Source organism: Coregonus lavaretus (genome assembly GCF_964263955.1).
Source record: "Coregonus lavaretus genome assembly, chromosome: 21".
NCBI lineage: Eukaryota > Metazoa > Chordata > Actinopteri > Salmoniformes > Salmonidae > Coregonus > Coregonus lavaretus.
The window spans coordinates 43,115,140-43,136,666 of record NC_140008.1 but is presented as its reverse complement, the minus strand read 5'-3'; the positions used below and the strand labels follow the sequence as shown (position 1 = coordinate 43,136,666).

Below are 21,527 nucleotides of genomic sequence, written 5' to 3'. Positions count from 1 at the left end.
TGAAACTAATGAGCTGCCAACCCTGGATGAGGCTCATTTCCGCCTATACAGTGGGGAGAACAAGTATTAGATACACTGCCGATTTTGCAGGTTTTCCTACTTACAAAGCATGTAGAGGTCTGTAATTTTTATCATAGGTACACTTCAACTGTGAGAGACGGAATCTAAAACAAAAATCCAGAAAATCACATTGTATGATTTTTAAGTAATTAATTTGCATTTTATTGCATGACATAAGTATTTGATACATCAGAAAAGCAGAACTTAATATTTGGTACAGAAACCTTTGTTTGCAATTACAGAGATCATACATTTCCTGTAGGTCTTGACCAGGTTTGCACACACTGCAGCAGGGATTTTGGCCCACTCCTCCATACAGACCTCCAGATCCTTCAGGTTTCGGGGCTGTCGCTGGGCAATACGGACTTTCAGCTCCCTCCAAAGATTTTCTATTGGGTTCAGGTCTGGAGACTGGCTAGGCCACTCCAGGACCTTGAGATGCTTCTTACGGAGCCACTCCTTAGTTGCCCTGGCTGTGTGTTTCGGGTCGTTGTCATGCTGGAAGACCCAGCCACGACCCATCTTCAATGCTCTTACTGAGGGAAGGAGGTTGTTGGCCAAGATCTCGTGATACATGGCCCCATCCATCCTCCCCTCAATACAGTGCAGTCGTCCTGTCCCCTTTGCAGAAAAGCATCCACAAAGAATGATGTTTCCACCTCCATGCTTCACGGTTGAGATGGTGTTCTTGGGGTTGTACTCATCCTTCTTCTTTGTCCAAACATGGCGAGTGGAGTTTAGATCAAAAAGCTCTATTTTTGTCTCATCAGACCACATGACCTTCTCCCATTCCTCCTCTGGATCATCCAGATGGTCATTGGCAAACTTCAGACGGGCCTGGACATGCGCTGGCTTGAGCAGGGGGACCTTGCGTGCGCGGCAGGATTTTAATCCATGACGGCGTAGTGTGTTACTAATGGTTTTCTTTGAGACTGTGGTCCCAGCTCTCTTCAGGTCATTGACCAGGTCCTGCCGTGTAGTTCTGGGCTGATCCCTCACCTTCCTGATGATCATTGATGCCCCACGAGGTGAGATGTTGCATGGAGCCCCAGACCGAGGGTGATTGACCATCATCTTGAACTTCTTCCATTTTCTAATAATTGCGCCAACAGTTGTTGCCTTCTCACCAAGCTGCTTACCTATTGTCCTGTAGCCCATCCCAGCCTTGTGCAGGTCTACAATTTTATCCCTGATGTCCTTACACAGCTCTCTGGTCTTGGCCATTGTGGAGAGATTGGAGTCTGTTTGATTGAGTGTGTGGACAGGTGTCTTTTATACAGGTAACAAGTTCAAACAGGTGCAGTTAATACAGGTAATGAGTGGAGAACATGAGGGCTTCTTAAAGAAAAACTAACAGGTCTGTGAGAGACGGAATTCTTACTGGTTGGTAGGTGATCAAATACTTATGTCATGCAATAAAATGCAAATGAATTACTTAAACATTTTCTGGATTTTTGTTTTAGATTCCGTCTCTCACAGTTGAAGTGTCCCTATGATAAAAATTACAGACCTCTACATGCTTTGCCGTTCTGCTGCCAACAAGGCAGACTTCATCCCAGCCTATGCTACCCTCCAGTCCCTCGACTTCTTGGCGCTGACGGAAACATGGATTACCACTGAAAACACTGCTACTCCTGCTGCTCTCTCCTCGTCTGACCATGTGTTCTCGCATACCCCGAGAGCATCTGGTCAGCGGGGTGGTGGCACAGGAATCCTCATCTCTCCCAAGTGGACATTCTAAATTTTTCCCCTGACCCATCTGTCTGTCTCCTCATTTGAATTCCATGCTGTCACAGTCACTAGCCCATTTAAGCTTAATATCCTTGTCATCTATCGCCCTCCAGGTTCCCTTGGAGAGTTCATCAATGAGCTTGACGCCTTGATAAGTTCCTTTCCTGAGGATGGCTCACCCCTCACAGTTCTGGGGGATTTCAACCTCCCTACGTCTACATTTTACTCATTTCTCTCTGCCTCCTTCTTTCCACTCCTCTCCTCTTTTGAACTCACCCTCTCACCGTCCCCCCCTACTCACAAGGCAGGCAATACGCTTGACCTCATCTTTACTAGATGCTGTTCTTCTACTAATCTCACTGCAACTCCCCTCCAAGTCTCCGACCACTACTTTGTATCCTTTTCTCTCTCCCTCTCCTCCAACACTACTCACTCTGCCCCTACACAGATGGTAATGCGCCGTCGCAACCTTCGCTCTCTCTCTTCCGCTACTCTCTCCTCTTCCATCCTATCATCTCTTCCCTCTGCTCAATCCTTCTCCCTCCAATCTCCTGATTCTGCCTCCTCAACCCTCCTCTCCTCCCTTTCTGCATCCTTTGACTCTCTATGTCCCCTATCCTCCCGGCCGGCTCGGTCCTCCCCTCCAGCTCCGTGGCAAGATGACTCATTGCGAGCTCACAGAACAGAGCTCCGGGCAGCTGAGCGGAAATGGAAGAAAACTAGACTCCCTGCAGACCTGGCATCTTTTCACTTCCTCCTCTCTACATTTTCTTAATCTGTTTCTGCTGCTAAGGCCACTTTCTACCACTCTAAATTCCAAGCATCCGCCTCTAACCCTAGGAAGCTCTTTGCCACATTCTCCTCCCTGCTGAATCCCCCCCCCCCCCTCCTCCTCCTCCTCCCTCTCTGTGGATGACTTCGTCAACCATTTTGAAAAGAAGGTTGACGACATCCGTTCCTCGTTTGTTAAGTCAAATGACACTGCTGGTCCTGCTCACACTGCCCTACCCTATGCTTTGACTTCTTTCTCCCCTCTCTCTCCAGATAAAATCTTGCGACTTGTGACGGCAGGCCGCCCAACAACCTGCCCGCTTGACCCTATCCCCTCCTCTCTTCTCCAGACCATCTCCGGTGACCTTCTCCCTTACCTCACCTCGCTGATCAACTCATCCTTGACCGCTGGCTATGTCCCTTCCGTCTTCAAGAGAGCGAGAGTTGCACCCCTTCTCAAAAAACCAACACTCGATCCCTCTGATGTCAACAACTACAGACCAGTATCCCTTCTTTCTTTTCTCTCCAAAACTATTGAGCGTGCCGTCTTTAGCCAACTCTCTTGCTATCTCTCTCAGAATGACCTTCTTGATCCAAACCAGTCAGGTTTCAAGACTGGTCATTCAACTGAGACTGCTCTTCTCTGTGTCACAGAGGCTCTCCGCACTGCTAAAGCTAACTCTCTCTCCTCTGCTCTTGTCCTTCTAGACCTGTCTGCTGCCTTTGATACTGTGAACCATCAGATCCTCCTCTCCACCCTCTCCGAGCTGGGCATCTCCGGCGCGGCTCACTCTTGGATTGCGTCCTACCTGACCGGTCGCTCCTACCAAGTGGCGTGGCGAGAAGCTGTCTCCGCACCACGTGCTCTCACCACTGGTGTCCCCTAGGGCTCAGTTCTAGGCCCTCTCCTATTCTTGCTATACACCAAGTCACTTGGCTCTGTCATATCCTCACATGGCCTCTCCTATCATTGCTACGCTGACGACACACAACTAATCTTCTCCTTTCCCCCTTCTGATAACCAGGTGGCGAATCGCATTTCTGCATGTCTGGCAGACATATCAGTATGGATGACGGATCACCACCTCAAGCTGAACCTCGGCAAGACGGAGCTGCTCTTCCTCCCGGGGAAGGACTGCCCGTTCCATGATCTCGCCATCACGGTTGACAACTCCGTTGTGTCCTCCTCCCAGAGTGCGAAGAGCCTTGGCGTGACCCTGGACAACACCCTGTCGTTCTCCGCTAACATCAAGGCGGTGACCCGATCCTGTAGGTTCATGCTCTACAACATTCGGAGAGTACGACCCTGCCTTACACAAGAAGCGGCACAGGTCCTAATCCAGGCACTTGTCATCTCCCGTCTGGATTACTGCAACTCGCTGTTGGCTGGGCTCCCTTCCTGTGCCATTAAACCCCTACAACTCATCCAGAATGCCGCAGCCCGTCTGGTGTTCAACCTTCCCAAGTTCTCTCACGTCACCCCGCTCCTCCGCACACTCCACTGGCTTCCAGTTGAAGCTCGCATCTGCTACAAGACCATGGTGCTTGCCTACGGAGCTGTGAGGGGAACGGCACCTCCGTACCTTCAGGCTCTGATCAGTCCCTACACCCAAACGAGGGCACTGCGTTCATCCACCTCTGGCCTGCTGGCTCCCCTAACTCTGCGGAAGCATAGTTCCCGCTCAGCCCAGTCAAAACTGTTCGCTGCTCTGGCACCCCAATGGTGGAACAAGCTCCCTCACGACGCCAGGACAGCGGAGTCACTCACCACCTTCCGGAGACATTTGAAACCCCACCTCTTTAAGGAATACCTGGGATAGGATAAAGTAATCCTTCTATCCCCCCCCAAAAAAAAAAAAAAAAAAAAAAAAAAAAAAAAAAATAACATTGTAAAGTGGTTATCCCACTGGCTATAAGGTGAATGCACCTATTTGTAAGTCGCTCTGGATAAGAGCGTCTGCTAAATGACGTAAATGTAAATGTAAATGTTGTAAGTAGGAAAACCTGCAAAAATGGCAGTGTATCAAATACTTGTTCTCCCCACTGTAGATATGGATGATGAGTAATGATTGAAGGTTCTTTTCATTTAACAAGTTGAGGGTAAGGTAATCTGAACCCTTAACCTGTTTACATTATTCTATGTTGATGTCCCAGGGACAGTTAGTGAAAAACATAGGTCAATCCAACCCAATTGTAGTAAGAGATAAGGAAACAATGGTTTACATTGAGAGATTTATTCACCTCTGAATCTACAGATCCCTTGTGTATGTGTGTGTATTTGTGATACTCACTCCCATTAATAGAAGTATAACCTTTATTATGATTATAGTATTACCATACTAATTGGATTGTACAACCCAGAATGAAGGGTGTTGTTGATTTCCCTTACTTTAATAGGAATATAGAATATTTTGATATAGAAGCTCAAATCTAAATGCTTACATTAAAATGTAATGATTAGTATCACACAAGTGATAAGAGGGTGGAATGTGATGGGCATTTTTATGTTGGTGCTTTTCTGTCTACCAATTTCTATGTTTGTGCTTTTCTATAAACCAATTTATGTGTTCATGCTCTGTGACTGACTGAACAAATCCTCACTATCAGTAGCTGCAATTTGGCAGTACGCCCAGACCTTGTTTTGAGAACGAAAGATATCTCAGTTTCAAGGTCTCAGCTTAGAGAGAAGAAGCCTCGTGAGGTATTGGTCTGTCACATGTTATGAACCGGTATTGAATGAAATGACGTAAATGTAAATGTAAATGAAACAAAACGGTAATGATTAATTCATTATGCTAAATCATGCAAATATAACTTCTCTGTGTATAGCCGCATATAAAACAACTGCTGGGACTGTACGAGCAGAGCTCCTGATTGACATGTGTACTATGGTGCATTGAGTTGGTTAGAACCTCTCCGGCACGCTGACAATAAACAATGATTCATTTAAGATTGACTTCGAGTGTCCCTGTGTAAGAATTTCCACGACAACACTTTCTTTGACTTCATCAGACTTCACCTGTGTTGGGGTCAGTTTCATTTTAAATCTGTTCATTCAATGAATTACTTAAAATGAATTCAACTTATTTTGTAATTTGGTAAGAATGTTGTCCTGCATGTACAGAGAAAGCAGTGTTGACTAGATACACAGTGTTGACAGGTAGGTGGAGGTGTTGAGCAGATGCATCAAGGACCAGTCTATAAAGGGACACACTGGGACTGGAGGTGTGTGTGTGTGTGTGTGTGTGTGTGTGTGTGTGTGTGTGTGTGTGTGTGTGTGTGTGTGTGTGTGTGTGTGTGTGTGTGTGTGTGTGTGTGTGTGTGTGTGTGTGTGTGTGTGTGTCAATTACACTTGCTATTGTGTTCACAAGGAAATCCACTGACACCAATACAAATCTAGTATGCACAGTAATCAACTACAGTTCTTACACCATCTTAAAACTGTTATCTGGTGTTGAATACAAACGAGTAGTAAGTAGAATTTGATGACAAATCACTAACCAATTATCTTTTTGTAGCTAATCAGCCTGCAACTAAAACCATCCCCTGAGGTAACGTGATACTCTGTGAATAACATGTTGAGAGCACTACTCTTCTGTTCTGCTGGACTCGTGTAGACAATGGGCTGGAACCCCGAAGGGTTCTTTTATCGGAGACAAAGATACACTAAAAGGAAACAAAGAGATCAAAAACTGTTCCTAACTCAGTCTGGCTTTAATAAAAGGCACACAAACTGGCTGAGATTGGATCCAGGTGGGACTGCAGTAAGACAGGGAAGTAAAGCAGTGGTCACTGAAGTCCTACAACTGTACTAGAAGGCATCAACAAAAGTAACGCTAACCCTAATTAAATGTAAACCAGTACAAATCTTTAACGAGTACAACATAATAATAAAAATAATAATAATAATAATAATAATAATAATAATTATACATTCTCATTCTACAGTAAGTCAGAGGACCTGAGACAGTGAGCTCCAAAAGTATTGGGACAGTGATACATTTGTTGTTTTTTTGGCTCTGTACTCTGGCACTTTGGATTTGAAATGATACAATGACCACAAGGTTAAAGTGCAGACTGTCAGCTTTACTTTCAGGGTATTTTCATCCATATGAAAAAACATTTAGAAAATACAGCAATTTTGTACCATTTTAGGATACCTAAACTATTGGGACTAATACACTTACAGTGCATTAGGAAAGTATCCAGACCCCTTGACTTTTTCCACATTTTGTTACGTTACAGCCTTATTCTAAAATTGATTAAATTGTTTTTTCCACTCATCAATCTACACACAATAACCCATAATGACAAAGCAAAAACAGGTTTTTAGAAATGTTTGCAAATGTATATAAAAAAAAGAAGGAAATATTACATTTACATAAGTATTCAGACCCTTTACTCAGTACTTTGTTGAAGCACCATTGGCAGCGATTACAGCCTTGAGTCTTCTTGGGTATGACGCTACAAGCTTGGCACACCTGTATTTGGGGGGGTTTCTCCCATTCTTCTCTGCAGATCCTCTCAAGCTCTGTCAGGTTGGATGGGGAGTGTCGCTGTACAGCTATTTCCAGGTCTCTCCAGAGATCTTTGATTGGGTTCAGGTCAGGGCTCTGTCTGGGCCACTCAAGGACATTCAGAGACTTGTCCCGAAGCCACTCCTGCATTGTCTTGGCTGTGTGCTTAGGGTCGTTGTTCTGTTGGAAAGTGAACCGGTGCCCCAGTCTGAGTTCCTGAGCACTCTGGAGCAGGTTTTCATCAAGGATCTCTCTGTACTTTGCTCTGTTCATCTTTCCCTCGATCCTGACTAGTCTCCCAGTCCCTGCCGCTGAAAAACATCCCCACAGCATGATGCTGCCACCAACATGCTTCACCGTAGGGATGGTGCCAGGTTTCCTCCAGACGTGACGCTTGGCATTCAGGCCAAAGAGTTCGATCTTGGTTTCATCAGACCAGAGAATCTTGTTTCCAATGGTCTGAGAGTCCTTTAGGTGCCTTTTGGCAAACTCCAAGCGGGCTGTCATGTGCCTTTTACTGAGGAGTGGCTTCCGTCTGGCCACTCTACCATAAAGGCCTGATTGGTGTACTGCTGCAGAGATGGTTGTCCTTCTGGATTGTTCTCCCATCTCTACAGAGGAAATCTGGAGCTCTGTCAGAGTGACCATTGGGTTCTTGGTCACCTCCCTGACCAAGGCCCTTCTCCCCAGATTGCTCAGTTTGGCCGGGCGTCCAGCTCTAGGAAGAGTCTTGGTGGTTCCAAACTTTTTCCATTTAAGAATGATGTAGGCCACTGTGTTCTTGGGGACCTTCAATGCTGCAGACATTTTTTGGTACCTGTGCCTCAACACAATCCTGTCGTTGAGCTCTACGGGCAATTCCTTCGACCTCATGGCTTGGTTTTTGCTCTGACATGCACTGTCAACTGTGGGACATTATATAGACAGGTGTGAGCCTTTCCAAATCATGTCTAATTAATTTAATTTACCCCAGGTGGACTCCAATCAAGTTGTAGAAACATATCAAGGATGATCAATGGAAACAGGATGCACCTGAGCTAAATTTCGAGTCTCATAGCAAAGCGTCTGAATATTTATGTAAATAAGGTAACTTTTCTTATTTTATAAATTTGCAAACATTTCTAAAAACCTATTTTTGCTTTGTTATTATGGGGTATTGTGTGTAGATTTATGAGGGAAAAAGTAATTTAATCCATTTTAGAATAAGGCTGTAACGTAACAAACATTTACATTTAAATTTTTGTCATTTAGCAGACGCCCTTATCCAGAGCGACTTACAGTTAAATTTTCATACTGGCCCCCCGTGGGAAACGAACCCACAACCCTGGCGTTGCAAGCGCCATGCTCTACCAACTGAGCTACAGGGGACTACAAAATGTGGAAAAGGGGAAGGGGTCTAAATACTTTCCATGTATTAAAGTTGTCAAAGGTTTATTTGGTCCCATATTCCTAGCACGCAATGATTACATCAAGCTTGTGACTACAAACTTGTTGGATGCATTTGTTGTTTGTTTTGGTTGTGTTTGATTATTTGGTCCCCAATAGAAATGAATGGTAAATAACGTATTGTTTCATTATGGAGTCACTTTTATTGTAAATAAGAATGTAATATGTTTCAAAACACTTCTACATTAATGTGGATGCTACCATGATTATGGATAGTCCTGAATGGATCGTGAATAATTATGAGTGAGAAAGTTACAGATGCACAAATATCATACCCCCAAGACATGCTAACCTCTCACCATTACAATAACAGGGGAGGTTAGCATTTTATATCATACCCCCAAGACATGCTAACCTCTCACCATTACAATAACAGGGGAGGTTAGCATTTTTGGGAGGGGGAATGATATTTACAATAAAAGTGACTCCAAAATGACTAAATTCATTATTTACCATTCATATCTATTGGGCACAAAATAATCTGAAACACAACCAAAATAAACAGCAAATGCATCCAACACGTTTGTAGAGTCACAAGCTTGATGTAATCATTGCGTGCAAGGAATATGGGACAAAATACTAAACATTTGACAATTTTAATACACATAAGTAAATTTGTCCCAATACTTTTGGTCCCCTAAAATGGGGGGACTATGTACACTAAACAAAAATATAAACGCAACATGCAACAATTTCAAAGATTTTACTGAGTTACAGTTCATATAAGGAAATCAGTCAATTTAAATAAATTCATTAGGCCCTAATCTATGGATTTCACATGACTGGGAATACAGATATGCATCTGTTGGTCACAGATATCTTTTAAAAACAAAGTTGGGGCATGGATCAGAAACCCAGTCAGTATCTGGTGTGACCACCATTTGCCTCATGCAGCGCGTCACATCTCCTCCGCATAGAGTTGGCTGTGCTAAATTGCTGGATATTGGTGGGAACTGGAACACGCTGTCTTACACGTCAATCCAGAACATTCCAAACATAAATGGGTGACATGTTTGGTGTGTATGGAGGCAAAGGAAGAACTAGGACATTTTCAGCTTCCAGGAATTGTGTACAGATCTTTGCGACATGGGGCCGTGCATTATCATGCTGAAACATGAGGTAATGGCGGCGGATGAATGGCACGACAATGGGCCTCAGGATCTCGTCACAGTATCTCTGTGCATTCAAATTGCCATCGATAAAATGCAATTGTGTTTGTTGTCCGTAGCTTATGCCTGTCCATACCATAACCCCTCCGCCACCATGGGGCACTCTGTTCACAACGTTGACATCAGCAAACCGCTCGCCCACATCTGCCCGGTTTCATCTGTGAAGAGCACACTTCTACAGCATGCCAGTGGCCATCGAAGGTGAGCATTTGCCCACTGAAGTAAGTTACAACGCCAAACTGCAGTCAGGTCAAGACCCTGGTTAGGACAATGAGCACGCAGATGAGCTTCCTTGAGACGTTTTCTGACAGTTTGTACAGAAATTCTTCAGTTGTGCAAACCCACAGTTTCATCAGCTGTCCGGGTTGCTGGTCTCAGACGATCCCGCAGGTGAAGAAGCCGGATGTGGAGGTCCTGGGCCGGCGTCATTACATGTGGTCTGCGGTTGTGAGGCCGGTTGGACGTACGGCCAAATTCTCGAAAACTACGTTGGAGGCGGCTTATTGTAGAGAAATTAGCATTAAATTATCTGGCAACAGCTCGTGGACATTCCTGCATTCAGCATGCCAATTCCACGCTCCCTCAAAACTTGAGACATCTGTGGCATTGTGTTGTGTGACAAAACTGGGTGCCCCTGTGTAATGATCATGCTGTTTAATCAGCTTCTTGATATGTCACACCTGTCAGGTGGATGAATTATCTTGGCAAAGGTGAAATGCTCACTAAGAGGGATGTAAACAAATTTGTGCACAACATTTTAGAGAAATCAGCTTTTTGTGCCTATGGAACATTTCTGGGATCTTTTATTTCAGTTCATGAAACATTGGACCAACACTTCACATGTTGCGTTCATATTTTTGTTCAGCATACAAAAAGGTGCTGTAACTTCTAAACAGTTCACCCGATATGGATGAAAATACCCTCCGATTAAAGCTGACAGTCTGCACTTCAACCGAAGTGCTGGAGTACAGAGCCAAAACAACAAAAAATGTGTCACTGTCCCAATACTTTTGGAGCTCACTGTATTTTCCTCACCGTGTTGCAACTCCTCTCCATCCCTCCCCCACTCTCTCTCCCTCCCTCCCCCCTCTCTCTCTCCCCCCCTCTCACTCACTCCCTCCATCCCTCCCTCTCTCACCATGTCGTTCTTGTTCTCCAGGAAGATGCTGAGCTTCTTGAGGAAGGAGACCACCAGCACCAGCAGCTCCTCGTCCTCCCGGTCCAGGATCTTCACCAGGGTGTGGACGATGTTCTTGTTCCTCATCTTCAGCTCGGTGCGCATGTCCTCAGCAAGGTTCAACAACAGGTACAGAGCCACTGGGGAGCGATAGGGAGAGGAGAGGGGACTGGAGAATCAAATAGTGATCCAACTTCATAGTACTATGTAATAACCAATGTAGTTGGCAATTACTATGCAATTACATCACAGCATTATCAAGCACTAATACTGCTGTAACAACACATCACTACCCCTCTGCTAGACATGGTAGTGTGCTGTACTGTTACTGTACCTCGTAGAAGCTGCTCCTGCTTGATCAGTAGACCTTGGTACTTTTTGAAGGATTTCTCATGCTCCTTCTTCACATTCTGGTTCTCAGGGTCATCGTCACGTGAGATCAGTCAAGGAAGGAGTGCTGCTGTATTGAACCAATTAACTCAAAGAGCGCTTATAGTCGTGTTTTGTATATCAGCCAGCACTGAGGGCAGCAGGGACCCTGAGGCGGTGACCCTCTGTCTGTAATGTCGTTTTCGTTATGTGTCGGATCCCAGTAAGACTAGCTGTCGCCATTGGCGTCAGCTAATGGGGAACCAAATAAAATAAAATAAAATCAAGCAGCAAGATATGTAACATATTTTAGGTGACCTTTGACTTTTGCTGAAGGATATAGGCTGCCGCCTTCTTCTGCAGTTCGTCCTGCCAGAGGTCGTACCTCTTCAGCTCGTGTTCAATTATGTTCATACAGAGAGCTCCGATCTTATAGTGGGTCACCTGCCCATGGAACTGGGAGAAACTGGGGATGGGAGGAGAGAAAGGAAGAGAAAAGGTTTATAAGGCTTCCACTTATTCGAAAGCGCACTTCGTTCATCATCATGCAACACCTATTTGGAGCACAGTCGGGTGCTCAGATTGAAATGATCAACTGCCAAAAAAAGACCAAGAAAGTTTGAGTGAAACAGTATATCTCATCTGCTACTCATAATCAGCCAGACACAAGCCAAATAATTTCGAAACCAAACAGCACAGCACTGCCATGGAGCGGGGCCAAGAAGGACTATCAGTTTTCAGAACTACGTAGATCCTCCCACAACTAAAATTGCTCTTGACGAGTAGTTTAATTATTATTCTATCAAGGGTAATTAGTGTTTCCCAACCCATGAGGTTGGAAAGTAAGGTTTTGTGTTATGTTGTCATAGTTGTGTGATTGCTGTCAGAATGAGAGAGAGCAGAACGTGAAAACAAAAGCTGAGGTTCTGGCGAGCGAGAGGGAAGAGAGAGAGGGAGTTGTATACCTGGAGAAGCAGAAGAAGACGTAGATGATGGTGGTTGCCAGGTTAATGCTCTGTTTCCAGTCCTCCCTCAGAACTCTGGCCAGGGCTCCCAGGGCCGTCTCTGATGAGCAGCACACAGGTTAGAGAGAAAGAGAAAGTGAGAGAGAGGTGGGGAGGAGAAATGTGGTTTATGGGGGGGGGGGGGGGGGGATGGATATGGACAGTATGTTAGGATTTGAATGGGAAGTATGCAGTTGGGGTTGGAGGTGGGCAGGTAGTGGAAAGAGTCAACTAGCATTGAGATGACGGTCAGGTTGGGGTGGGAGGTTAAAGTAAGGAACCTGCGGGAACGTGAAGCCTTCCAGGCTCCCATGGCTTGAGCTATGGGTGATCTTCATTGTAAAGACACATATCACGTTGTTCCATTTCCCCTGGCCCTCTCCTGTTTCCTCACTGACCCGAGGTTTCATGGTTCACATGCACATTCTACCGTTATCAACATCTGACCATGTGATCTGTTCAACAGACAAAGTGAGCCTGTGATGTATAGTGACAGTTACAAATGAAGCCATGCCATCATTTGACAGCTGTAATGGACGCCGTGTGCTGTTGTGAGAGAAAACTGCTCTGTCGTCAGGGAAGGGAATAGGAAGGATTAGTGCTAGGCTGTCTTTTCTTATGAATGGGATGGGCTGGTGAGAGAGTCTGTGGATTATATCAACCAATGACACTAGAGTTTGGCTAGCCTGGCCTGTACAGCTTTTAACCACAAAGCAGAACAGAGAAGATGATTCCTCTGGAGCATACCATTGTGACAGATGGGGAAGGAACGTACCATTCTGCAGGAGCTCCTCCAAGTTGTCTGGGTTGCGGGCGAGGTGGAGGATGAGGGTGGCACCCCTGACCTTCTCTGGGATGTCTTCATACAGCAGCTCCACATAGTCATCTATCCTGTTGATGTTGGCCTCCTCATGCAGCTGAGAACAACAGAGATACAGTATAGAATGACGAGGGTTAAATCATACCGACATAATACAGTGATAATCATGCTACAAACACAAAATAACAGACATGGACACGAACACAGACACACACAGTCAGACACGTACACACATTTGAAGATGCTCTCCTTACCTCCATCCCCTCAAATGGTGTGAGGTCTCTCGGCGAGTGTTTCTCTCGTGTGTCTGTGAGGAGGACAGGACAGCATGTGCACTAGTAAGCATGAAGTGTATTTACATAATGAAAAAGTCATTCAGATCAAATAAACTTTTATTGGTCACGTACACATACTGTATTTTGCAAATGTTATCGCAAGTGCACCGAACTGATTATGTTTCTAGCTCCAACAGTGCAGTATACCTAACAATACAAAATAATACACAAATCCAAAAGTAAAAAAGAAATATCAGAATGAGCAATGTCAGTCCGGAATATACACTACCAGTCAAAAGTTTTAGAACACCTACTCATTCAAGGGTTTTTCTTTATTTTTACTATTTTCTACATTGTAGAATAATAGTGAATACATCAAAACTATGAAATAACACATATGGAATCATGTAGTAACCAAAAAAGTGTTAAACAAATCAAAATATATTTTATATTTGAGATTCTTCAAATAGCCGCCCTTTGCCTTGATGACAGCTTTGCACACTCTTGGCATTCTCTCAACCAGCTTCATGAGGTAGTCACCTGGAATGCATTTCAATTAGCAGGTGTGCCTTCTTAAAAGTTAATTTGTGGATTTGATTTCCTTCTTAATGTGTTTGAGCCAATCAGTTGTGTTGTGACAAGGTAGGGGGGGTATAAAGAAGACCGAGTCCATATTATGGTAAGAACAGCTCAAATAAGCAAAGAGAAACGACAGTCCATCATTTCTTTAAGACATGAAGATCAGTCAATACGGAACATTTCAAGAACTTTGAAAGTTTATTCAAGTGCAGTCGCAAAAACCATCAAGCGCTATGATGAAATTGGCTCTCATGAGGACCGCCAAAGGAATGGAAGACCCAGAGTTACCTATGCTGCAGAGGATAAGTTCATTAGAGTTACCAGCCCCAGAAATTGCAGCCCAAATAAATGCTTCACAGAGTTCAAGTAACAGACACAACTCAACATCAACTGTTCAAATTTGAGATTTTTGGTTCCAACCGCCGTGTCTTTGTGAGACGCGATGTGTGTAACGGATGATCTCCGCATGTGTATTTCCGACCGTAAAGCATAGAGGAGGAGGTGTTATGGTGGCTCATGGCTTGTTTTTTGCTCTGACATGCACTGTCAACTGTGGGAACTTATATAGACAGGTGTGTGCCTTTCCAAATCATGTCCAATCAATTGAATTGAACACAGGTAGACTCCAAGTTGTAGAAACATCTCAAGGATGATCAATGGAAACAGGATTCACCTGAGCTCAATTTCGAGTCTCATAGCAAAGGGACTGAATACTTATGGAAATAAGTTGTTTCTGTTTTTAAAAAATTATAAATTTGCAAACATTTCTAAAAACCAGTTTTTGCTCTGTCATTTCGGGGTATTGTGTGTAGATTGAAAATAATAATTTAATCAATTTTAGAATAAGGCATCAACATGTGGAAAAAATGAATGGATCTGAATACTTTCCGAATGCACTGTAATGGTGTGTATAGACAGTATGGACAGTATATGAATAGAAAAGGTGTGTACAGCAGTAGTTATATAGGATGAGCCTTGACTAGAATACAATATATACATATGAAGTGGGTAAATCAGTATGTAAACATTATTAAAGTGGCCAGTGTTCAACGATTATGTACATAGGACAGCAGTCTCTAAGGTGCAGGGTAGAGTACCGGGTGGTAGGAGGCTAGTAACAATGACTAAGTTCAGGGCTGGGTACTGGGTGGAGGCCGGCTAGTGGTGACTATTTAAAGTAAAGATTCAACCATTTTGAATGTTATATTGTTTTTGTGCATCTCTGAGCGTTGTTTTATCAATTGTTTTCATGTGTATCTGAGCTATTGCCGTTCAAGTAGGCAGAAATCTGGCCGGTATGACGTAGCATTGTGATAAAGCCGCTTTCTTTACACTGGAAGTTAATAGGAATACGATTTTTAGATCGCGAAAACGTCTATTACATATGTCAGATTTCAATACTGGCCGTCATAACGCGGGAGGTTGTCTTCTCTCGAATGAGCCATTGATCATATTTTTGCAATATTCCTACCACGAGTGTAGTAACCTGGTATATTTACGTTAAGGATTATGTTTACCAATAGATGGCAGTATTGACTCAATACGGGGTTTGCTTTCCGCTATCCGTAGCAGTTTAAATGTCTGCCATAGAACCATGCTCGGAAAAGTCTCAGGTAGTTTACGCCAGGTGCATTCCAGTAATGTTATTCTAAGTTATAATTAAATACTAAAACGTACTTACGTGTCCGGTGTCATCAATCTAAGATGCATCCTAAGATACTACAACGAGAAATGTGTAATTTAACAGAGGGTCTTACACATGTATCCTATTTGTCTGCCTCTTCAGTCAAGGGTGCATTGCATGGTGCCATTGCGAATGTCGAGCTCCACTCTGTGAGGCATATCAATCTGTAGGTTCAACATGGTGAGATTGTAGACTCCTAAATTGATAGTGCAGTTTGTTTAGGCGATTTTACAGCCAACTAGCTACTTCACATGCTGATATTGACTTTGGTATTATTGTGTGTAGCTAAGTTTGCTAGCTAGCTACCTAGATGGCCAGCCAGCACAAAGAAAGCATTGCATTGTGGGTTTTGTAGTTGACTTGAGCTGCAACAGATTTCCACAACGATTTTCACATGTTGCTACCAACCTTATTATAAAGACAAAATGAAACATTTGTTCACAAATAACATATGTTACGGAATTAGTGGTTTTGGTTGGATTTTTCCTTTAACAGTTTGATGGCTTGGATATAGAAGCTGTTTTTCAGTCTCTCGGTCACAGCTTTGATGCACCTGTGCTGTCTCCACCTTCTAGATGGTAGCAGGGTGAACAGGACGTGGCTCGGGTGGCTGAGGTCCTTGATGATCTTCTTGGCCTTCCTGTGACACAAGGTGCTGTAGATGTCCTGGAGGGCAGGCAGTGTGCCCCTGGTGATGCATTGGGCTGAACGCACCACCCTCTGGAGAGGTTTTCATTGATGTGCACGTCAAGGAACTGGAAGCTTTTCACCCTCTCCACCACGGCCCTGTCGATGTGGATGGGGGCGTGCTTTCTCTGCAGTCTCCTGAAGTCCACGATCAGCTCCTTCGTTATGTTGACATTGAGGGAGAGGTTATTTTCCTGGCACCACTCTGCCAGGGCCCTCACCTCCTCCCTGTAGGCTGTCTTGTCATTGTTGGTAATCAGGCCTACCACTGTTGTGTCGTCAGCAAACTTGATGACTGAGTTGGAGACGTGCATGGCCATGCAGTCATGGGTGAACAGGGAGTACAGGAGGGGTCTGAGCACCTACCCTTGTGGGGCCCCTGTGTTGAGGATCAGCGTGGCAGGGGTGTTGTTGCCTACCTTCACCACCTGGGGGCGGACCGTCAGGAAGTCCAGGACCCAGTTGCACAAGGCGGGGTCAGACCCAGGGTCCTGAGTTTAGTGATGAGCTTGGAGGGCAATATGGTGTTGAAGGCTGAGCTGTAATCGATGAACAGCATTCTTACATACATATTCCTCTTGTCCAGATGGGATAGGACAGTGTGCAGTGCGATGGCGATTGAGTCATCCGTGGGTCTGTTGGGGCGGTATGCAAATTGTAGTGGGTCTAGGGTGTCAGGTAAGGTGGAGGTGAAATGATCCTTAACTAGCCTCTCAAAGCACTTAATGATGACAGAAGTGAGTGCTATGGTGTTATAGTCATTTAGTTCAGTTACCTTCGTTTTCTTGGGTACAAGAACAATGGTGGACATCTTGAAGCAAGTGGGACAACAGACTGGGATACTGAGAGGTCTGCACATGCTCTGAGGACACGGCTTGGAATTTGGCCTGCTATAGCCCATAGAAACTCATTGAATAACACAATCAGAAATGGCAAAACAGACAGTCAAAAAATGTATCATGAATAATACGGTTTTGAAGTGTCTGTCCTATATCTAGGAGGAAAAAAAAAAACTGTGTTTTACACATTTAACCCCTTTTTTGGGGGGCACAAAACTACTTCCATTCTTTTTTTTTTTACCGGTAGCGGGTTAACTTCAGACAAGTCCCCTGACACTTGTGGAGGTTGTAGAACAAAACGGAGAACACCATCATGTTTGTGAGAGTCTCCCCTTTCCATAGTGGGGTCATAAGACTGATTTCCAGGATGTCTCCTGGTCTGACAAACAGCTTTGTAGCTCTGCCACTTTACACCACAGATGCAGAAGGCCAACATAGGCGGATGCAGTGGATCTAGACACAGCCCATGCAACAACAAAAAAACATATCAAGCTTAAAACAGACGGATTTTGATAGGTATTTCTTTATTATATTAATTAGATTGACGCAAGGGCCCGCATCAGCGGCTCTGTGTTTTCCTCGAAATGGGCAAAAAAAGTGTTTAGCTGGTCCTAATTTGCCGAAGAGAGGGCGGGGGAAGGCCTTGTAACTGTCCTGGAAGGGGGAGAAGCAATGGTCCAGAGTTCTCGATGTGCAGGAGATGTGCACAAGAGATATTACATTTACATTTTAGTCATTTAGCAGACGCTCTTATCCAGAGCGACTTACAGTTAGTGAATACATATTTTTTTTATACTGGCCCCCCGTGGGAATCGAACCCACAACCCTGGCGATGCAAACGCCATGCTCTATCAACTGAGCTACATCCCTGCCGGCCATTCCCTCCCCTACCCTGGACAACGCTGGGCCAATTGTGCGCCGCCCATGAGTCTCCCGGTCGCGGCCGGCTGCGACAGAGCCTGGATTCGAACCAGGATCTCTAGTGGCACAGTTAGCACTGCGATGCAGTGCCTTGGACCACTGCGCCACTCAGGAGCACTCAGGAGCACTCGAGATATGTTGATAGAACTTTGGTAGCATTTTCCTCAGATTTCCTTTATTAAAGTCCCCAGCTACAATAAATGTGGCCTCAGGATATTTGCAGTTTCCAGTTTGTACAGTCAAGTATCTCTGGAAGGAGATTCTCGCCCTGAGCACGTCTACTTTATTGTCCAGGGACTGAACATTAGCGAGTAATATACTCAGAAGCGGTGCATGGTATGCACGCCTCCTGAGTCTGACTAGGATCCCACTCCTTATTCCTCTTTTCCGGCGACGGCGTCTTGGAGCAGCCCCCGTTATGAATGACATTTCCTCAGGGAGCTCAAACAAAGGATCCAATTGAGGAAAGTCAAATTGAGTGACCGCCGATCTAATATCCAAAAGTCATTTTCGGCTGTAGGTAATAATGCAAGAAATCTTCTGAGCAAATAATGTAAGAAATAACACACCAAAAAAAACTAAATACTGCAAAGTTGGCTAGGAGCTAGAAACAGGACGACCATGTCTGTCGGCGCCATCTTGCAGGGCCAGGCATTACCATGATGGAACCATTACCTGACTTCTTGCGGTTCTGCAGGTAGAAGAGCAGTTGCTCCAGCTCGGGTAGTTTAGATGGATGAATGAGCCTGCATTCTTCCACCACCTTCCGAGCTAGGGAGGCAATGTCCGTGTTGGCGTTCAAGCTTTTTAGGCGGATGCTGTAAATAGAAAATACACATGCAACATCATTTTGAGACATTTTCTAAGAAACAACATTGCTAGTTCAAATAACTCTTTAATGTGACAGGGAAGGAAGGAACCATTGTTTTGGTCTGTGTTTCCCCTGGGACCCTACTTAGTGGTGAACATGTAAAACTGTATAAAAGCACCCCTTGGACCTGTTCAGGTGAGTGACTGAAAAACAAAATTAATCTCATTCCTGGTAGCTTAGTAACATTAAGTTACTTTAGCCTCGTTTTAGGGATGCACCGATATGAAATTTGTGGCCGATACCGATATATGTGATATTTTCCTTGCCAAAAAACCTGATACAATAACCTATATTTAAAATTTTAGCGGCCTTTTAAGCATTCTAGTACAGTTAAATAGTTGAAACAAAGTGTCAGATGTTCATTTGTTCAGTTAGGAACAGATTGTTTAATAACTTGTAAATTAGAGAAATGACAAATCCATGAATGTATTTTATCGCACAACAGATATTCATGACACAAATATTTTAGCTGCCCTGAATTACAAAGATGGTTAAGTTGTTGTGACAGAACCTACCGGGACCGCAAAAAGCGCCACAAAAAGTAGGGTAAACAACAATTTCTTGTGGATACCCTATCTCCATCTCTTACCGTCAAAAGGACCAACAGCACGGACAACCGGTAAAGTAAATATAATTTTATTCAACATTCTGGCTTGTTGTTCTTGCTTCTTTTTTAGGCAGACTTCTTTCAGACTGAATATCCATGGGGTAAACATGGTAACAGTCTGATGTTTAAGCAAATGTCAGGTATGTGTGTAGCTAGACCATGCTTACATTTTCTGACACTCCTTGCATTCCCCAACCATTGGGTCTCCCATCTCGCTGAGGATAGTTGCCTCCACCTCATACTGAACGATGAGGGCATTCTCTGTCGGGTGGACATCCAAACTCCCCCCTTTCACTTTCCTATGGAATGAGATAATAGCTGAGTGTCACATGAAGTGATCATGATGGAGATCCGGACGATAAACCGGTTTTGATTTACAACATTTAGTTTTAACCACTAAATTGTTAGCTAGACAGTAAGCTTGAAGCCTATACTTCAAAATACAACATGTATTTTTTCATATAATTTTAAGACACATTAGCCACGTTGTCATATTTCAATTACAGCTGATCGCTAGCCACAGTTGGGGTGTAATCATTGGTCCAAACAGATGCATTTTCAACGAAAACGAGAGTTTCTATTGGACAAATTCAGGTAGGTCCGGTCATGGCTAGATCCATCTTTTGTCAGATTTGATTTACACAGCAGGTTACGAGAAATAACGTAGCCGGTTAGGAGAATTAGGTTAAGGTTTAATTTGACAAAAGCTGGATCCCTTCTATCCATGACTGGTAGGCCCCTCCCCATTTCGTTCCGTTTGCTTCCGTTTAAGAAACGTTTCGCAACAGAATCGGCGTAATGAATACGCCCCTAGTTAGCTAGCCGCTAGTTAGTTGCTTGCAAACGTTACCTTTTCAAATACGGTGCATCTTCAGCCTGCAATTTTTCCATTTCGGAAATAATGGAAAACTCACATAAAATTTTATTTCACAGTAAATTCAACATAACGACTGGATTTGCTAGCTAATGTCTAACGTTAGCTAAATATAGAGCTCTCATTGTTTACGCTTTTGCTGTGTGTTGCTAGGGTGAAACTCTCGTCCCAGCATGCAAAGCAGAAAATGAGAGAAAAAAGCAAAGAACGATTAAATGCAGACAAGAGAGCAATTTATCGCCATCTGTAGGTCTGGAGGAGAACATGTACAGTTGGAAAAGAGATACAGATACAGGTGGGTGACTTCAGGTTTGTTTATCCATTGACTGGGTTTAGCAGATACTGAATGTAATCCATTGTCGAATGTCCACATATGTTGTTCCAGCCAGGGACCTCATGCAGGAACAACATGCATTATGTTGTCTCTTGTATGACATAGTCAGGTAATGGATTCTTCAATTTCACAGTCTTTTTGTTGGATTTGATTTGTCCAGTTTTTCTAATCAGTGCAATTTAGTGATTTCCTTTAATCTAAGGAAACATCTTCCATTTGTGGACCCTTTCCTTTGTAACCAGCTGGTGACCTATTTTAAACCTTTTTTATTCAGTTCAAGGCTGTGATTGATTGGTAGGACGTCTTTTTAAAGTAGCGTAGTTAACATGATGGACGTCCCAACAGAAGGGTCTGGTCACTGAGGTCACAGGGTTAGGTGACATTGACAATGGACCTTACAGTTCAGGATGTAAATATGTGAACTTTGCTTTGAGTTTAGTGGCTGAATGTTATGTTACAGCTCAGAGCTAGGGAAAATTAATTAATTAAAATCAATTTCCTTATCTGACTATTGCATTGGAATGGACTCCTCCAACCTTGTTTAAGATACATTATGTAAAACTCTTCAACAGTCTGAATGCAGTCCATAAATAATAAATAATGATTGCACATATGAAGGGTACAGAAAATGAGGTATAGTTGAGTTCTACTGTAGACTGTATATCATCTCAACAGTCTGAACAGTCAAAGAGTTATTAATATTTACAGCACATGTGTTTAGGTACAGAAAATGTGATTGCATAACTTGAACTAGCTGATTTTAGCCTTTCGAAGTGACAGGTGATGCCATCA

General features: G+C 43.9%; 1 protein-coding gene across 1 annotated transcript in view; it reads right to left on the bottom strand.

Moving 5' to 3' along the window:
* Window positions 1-20,490, bottom strand: part of LOC311148646 (kinesin-associated protein 3-like) — a gene marked incomplete at its 3' end in the record, with an annotated part of 64,675 nt that extends 44,185 nt beyond the window's left edge. The window contains exons 1-9 of the mRNA XM_084185632.1: window positions 20,378-20,490; window positions 19,695-19,826; window positions 18,725-18,867; window positions 13,319-13,371; window positions 13,020-13,161; window positions 12,206-12,305; window positions 11,559-11,706; window positions 11,206-11,281; window positions 10,833-11,011 (exon numbers count right to left, since the gene is read on the bottom strand). Of these exons, the coding sequence (XP_084041758.1) occupies window positions 10,833-11,011; window positions 11,206-11,281; window positions 11,559-11,706; window positions 12,206-12,305; window positions 13,020-13,161; window positions 13,319-13,371; window positions 18,725-18,867; window positions 19,695-19,826; window positions 20,378-20,418 (1,014 nt within the window). The 5' untranslated portion in view covers window positions 20,419-20,490. The remainder of the gene's footprint in view (window positions 1-10,832; window positions 11,012-11,205; window positions 11,282-11,558; window positions 11,707-12,205; window positions 12,306-13,019; window positions 13,162-13,318; window positions 13,372-18,724; window positions 18,868-19,694; window positions 19,827-20,377) is intronic.
* Between the last annotated feature and the right edge of the window lie 1,037 nt (window positions 20,491-21,527).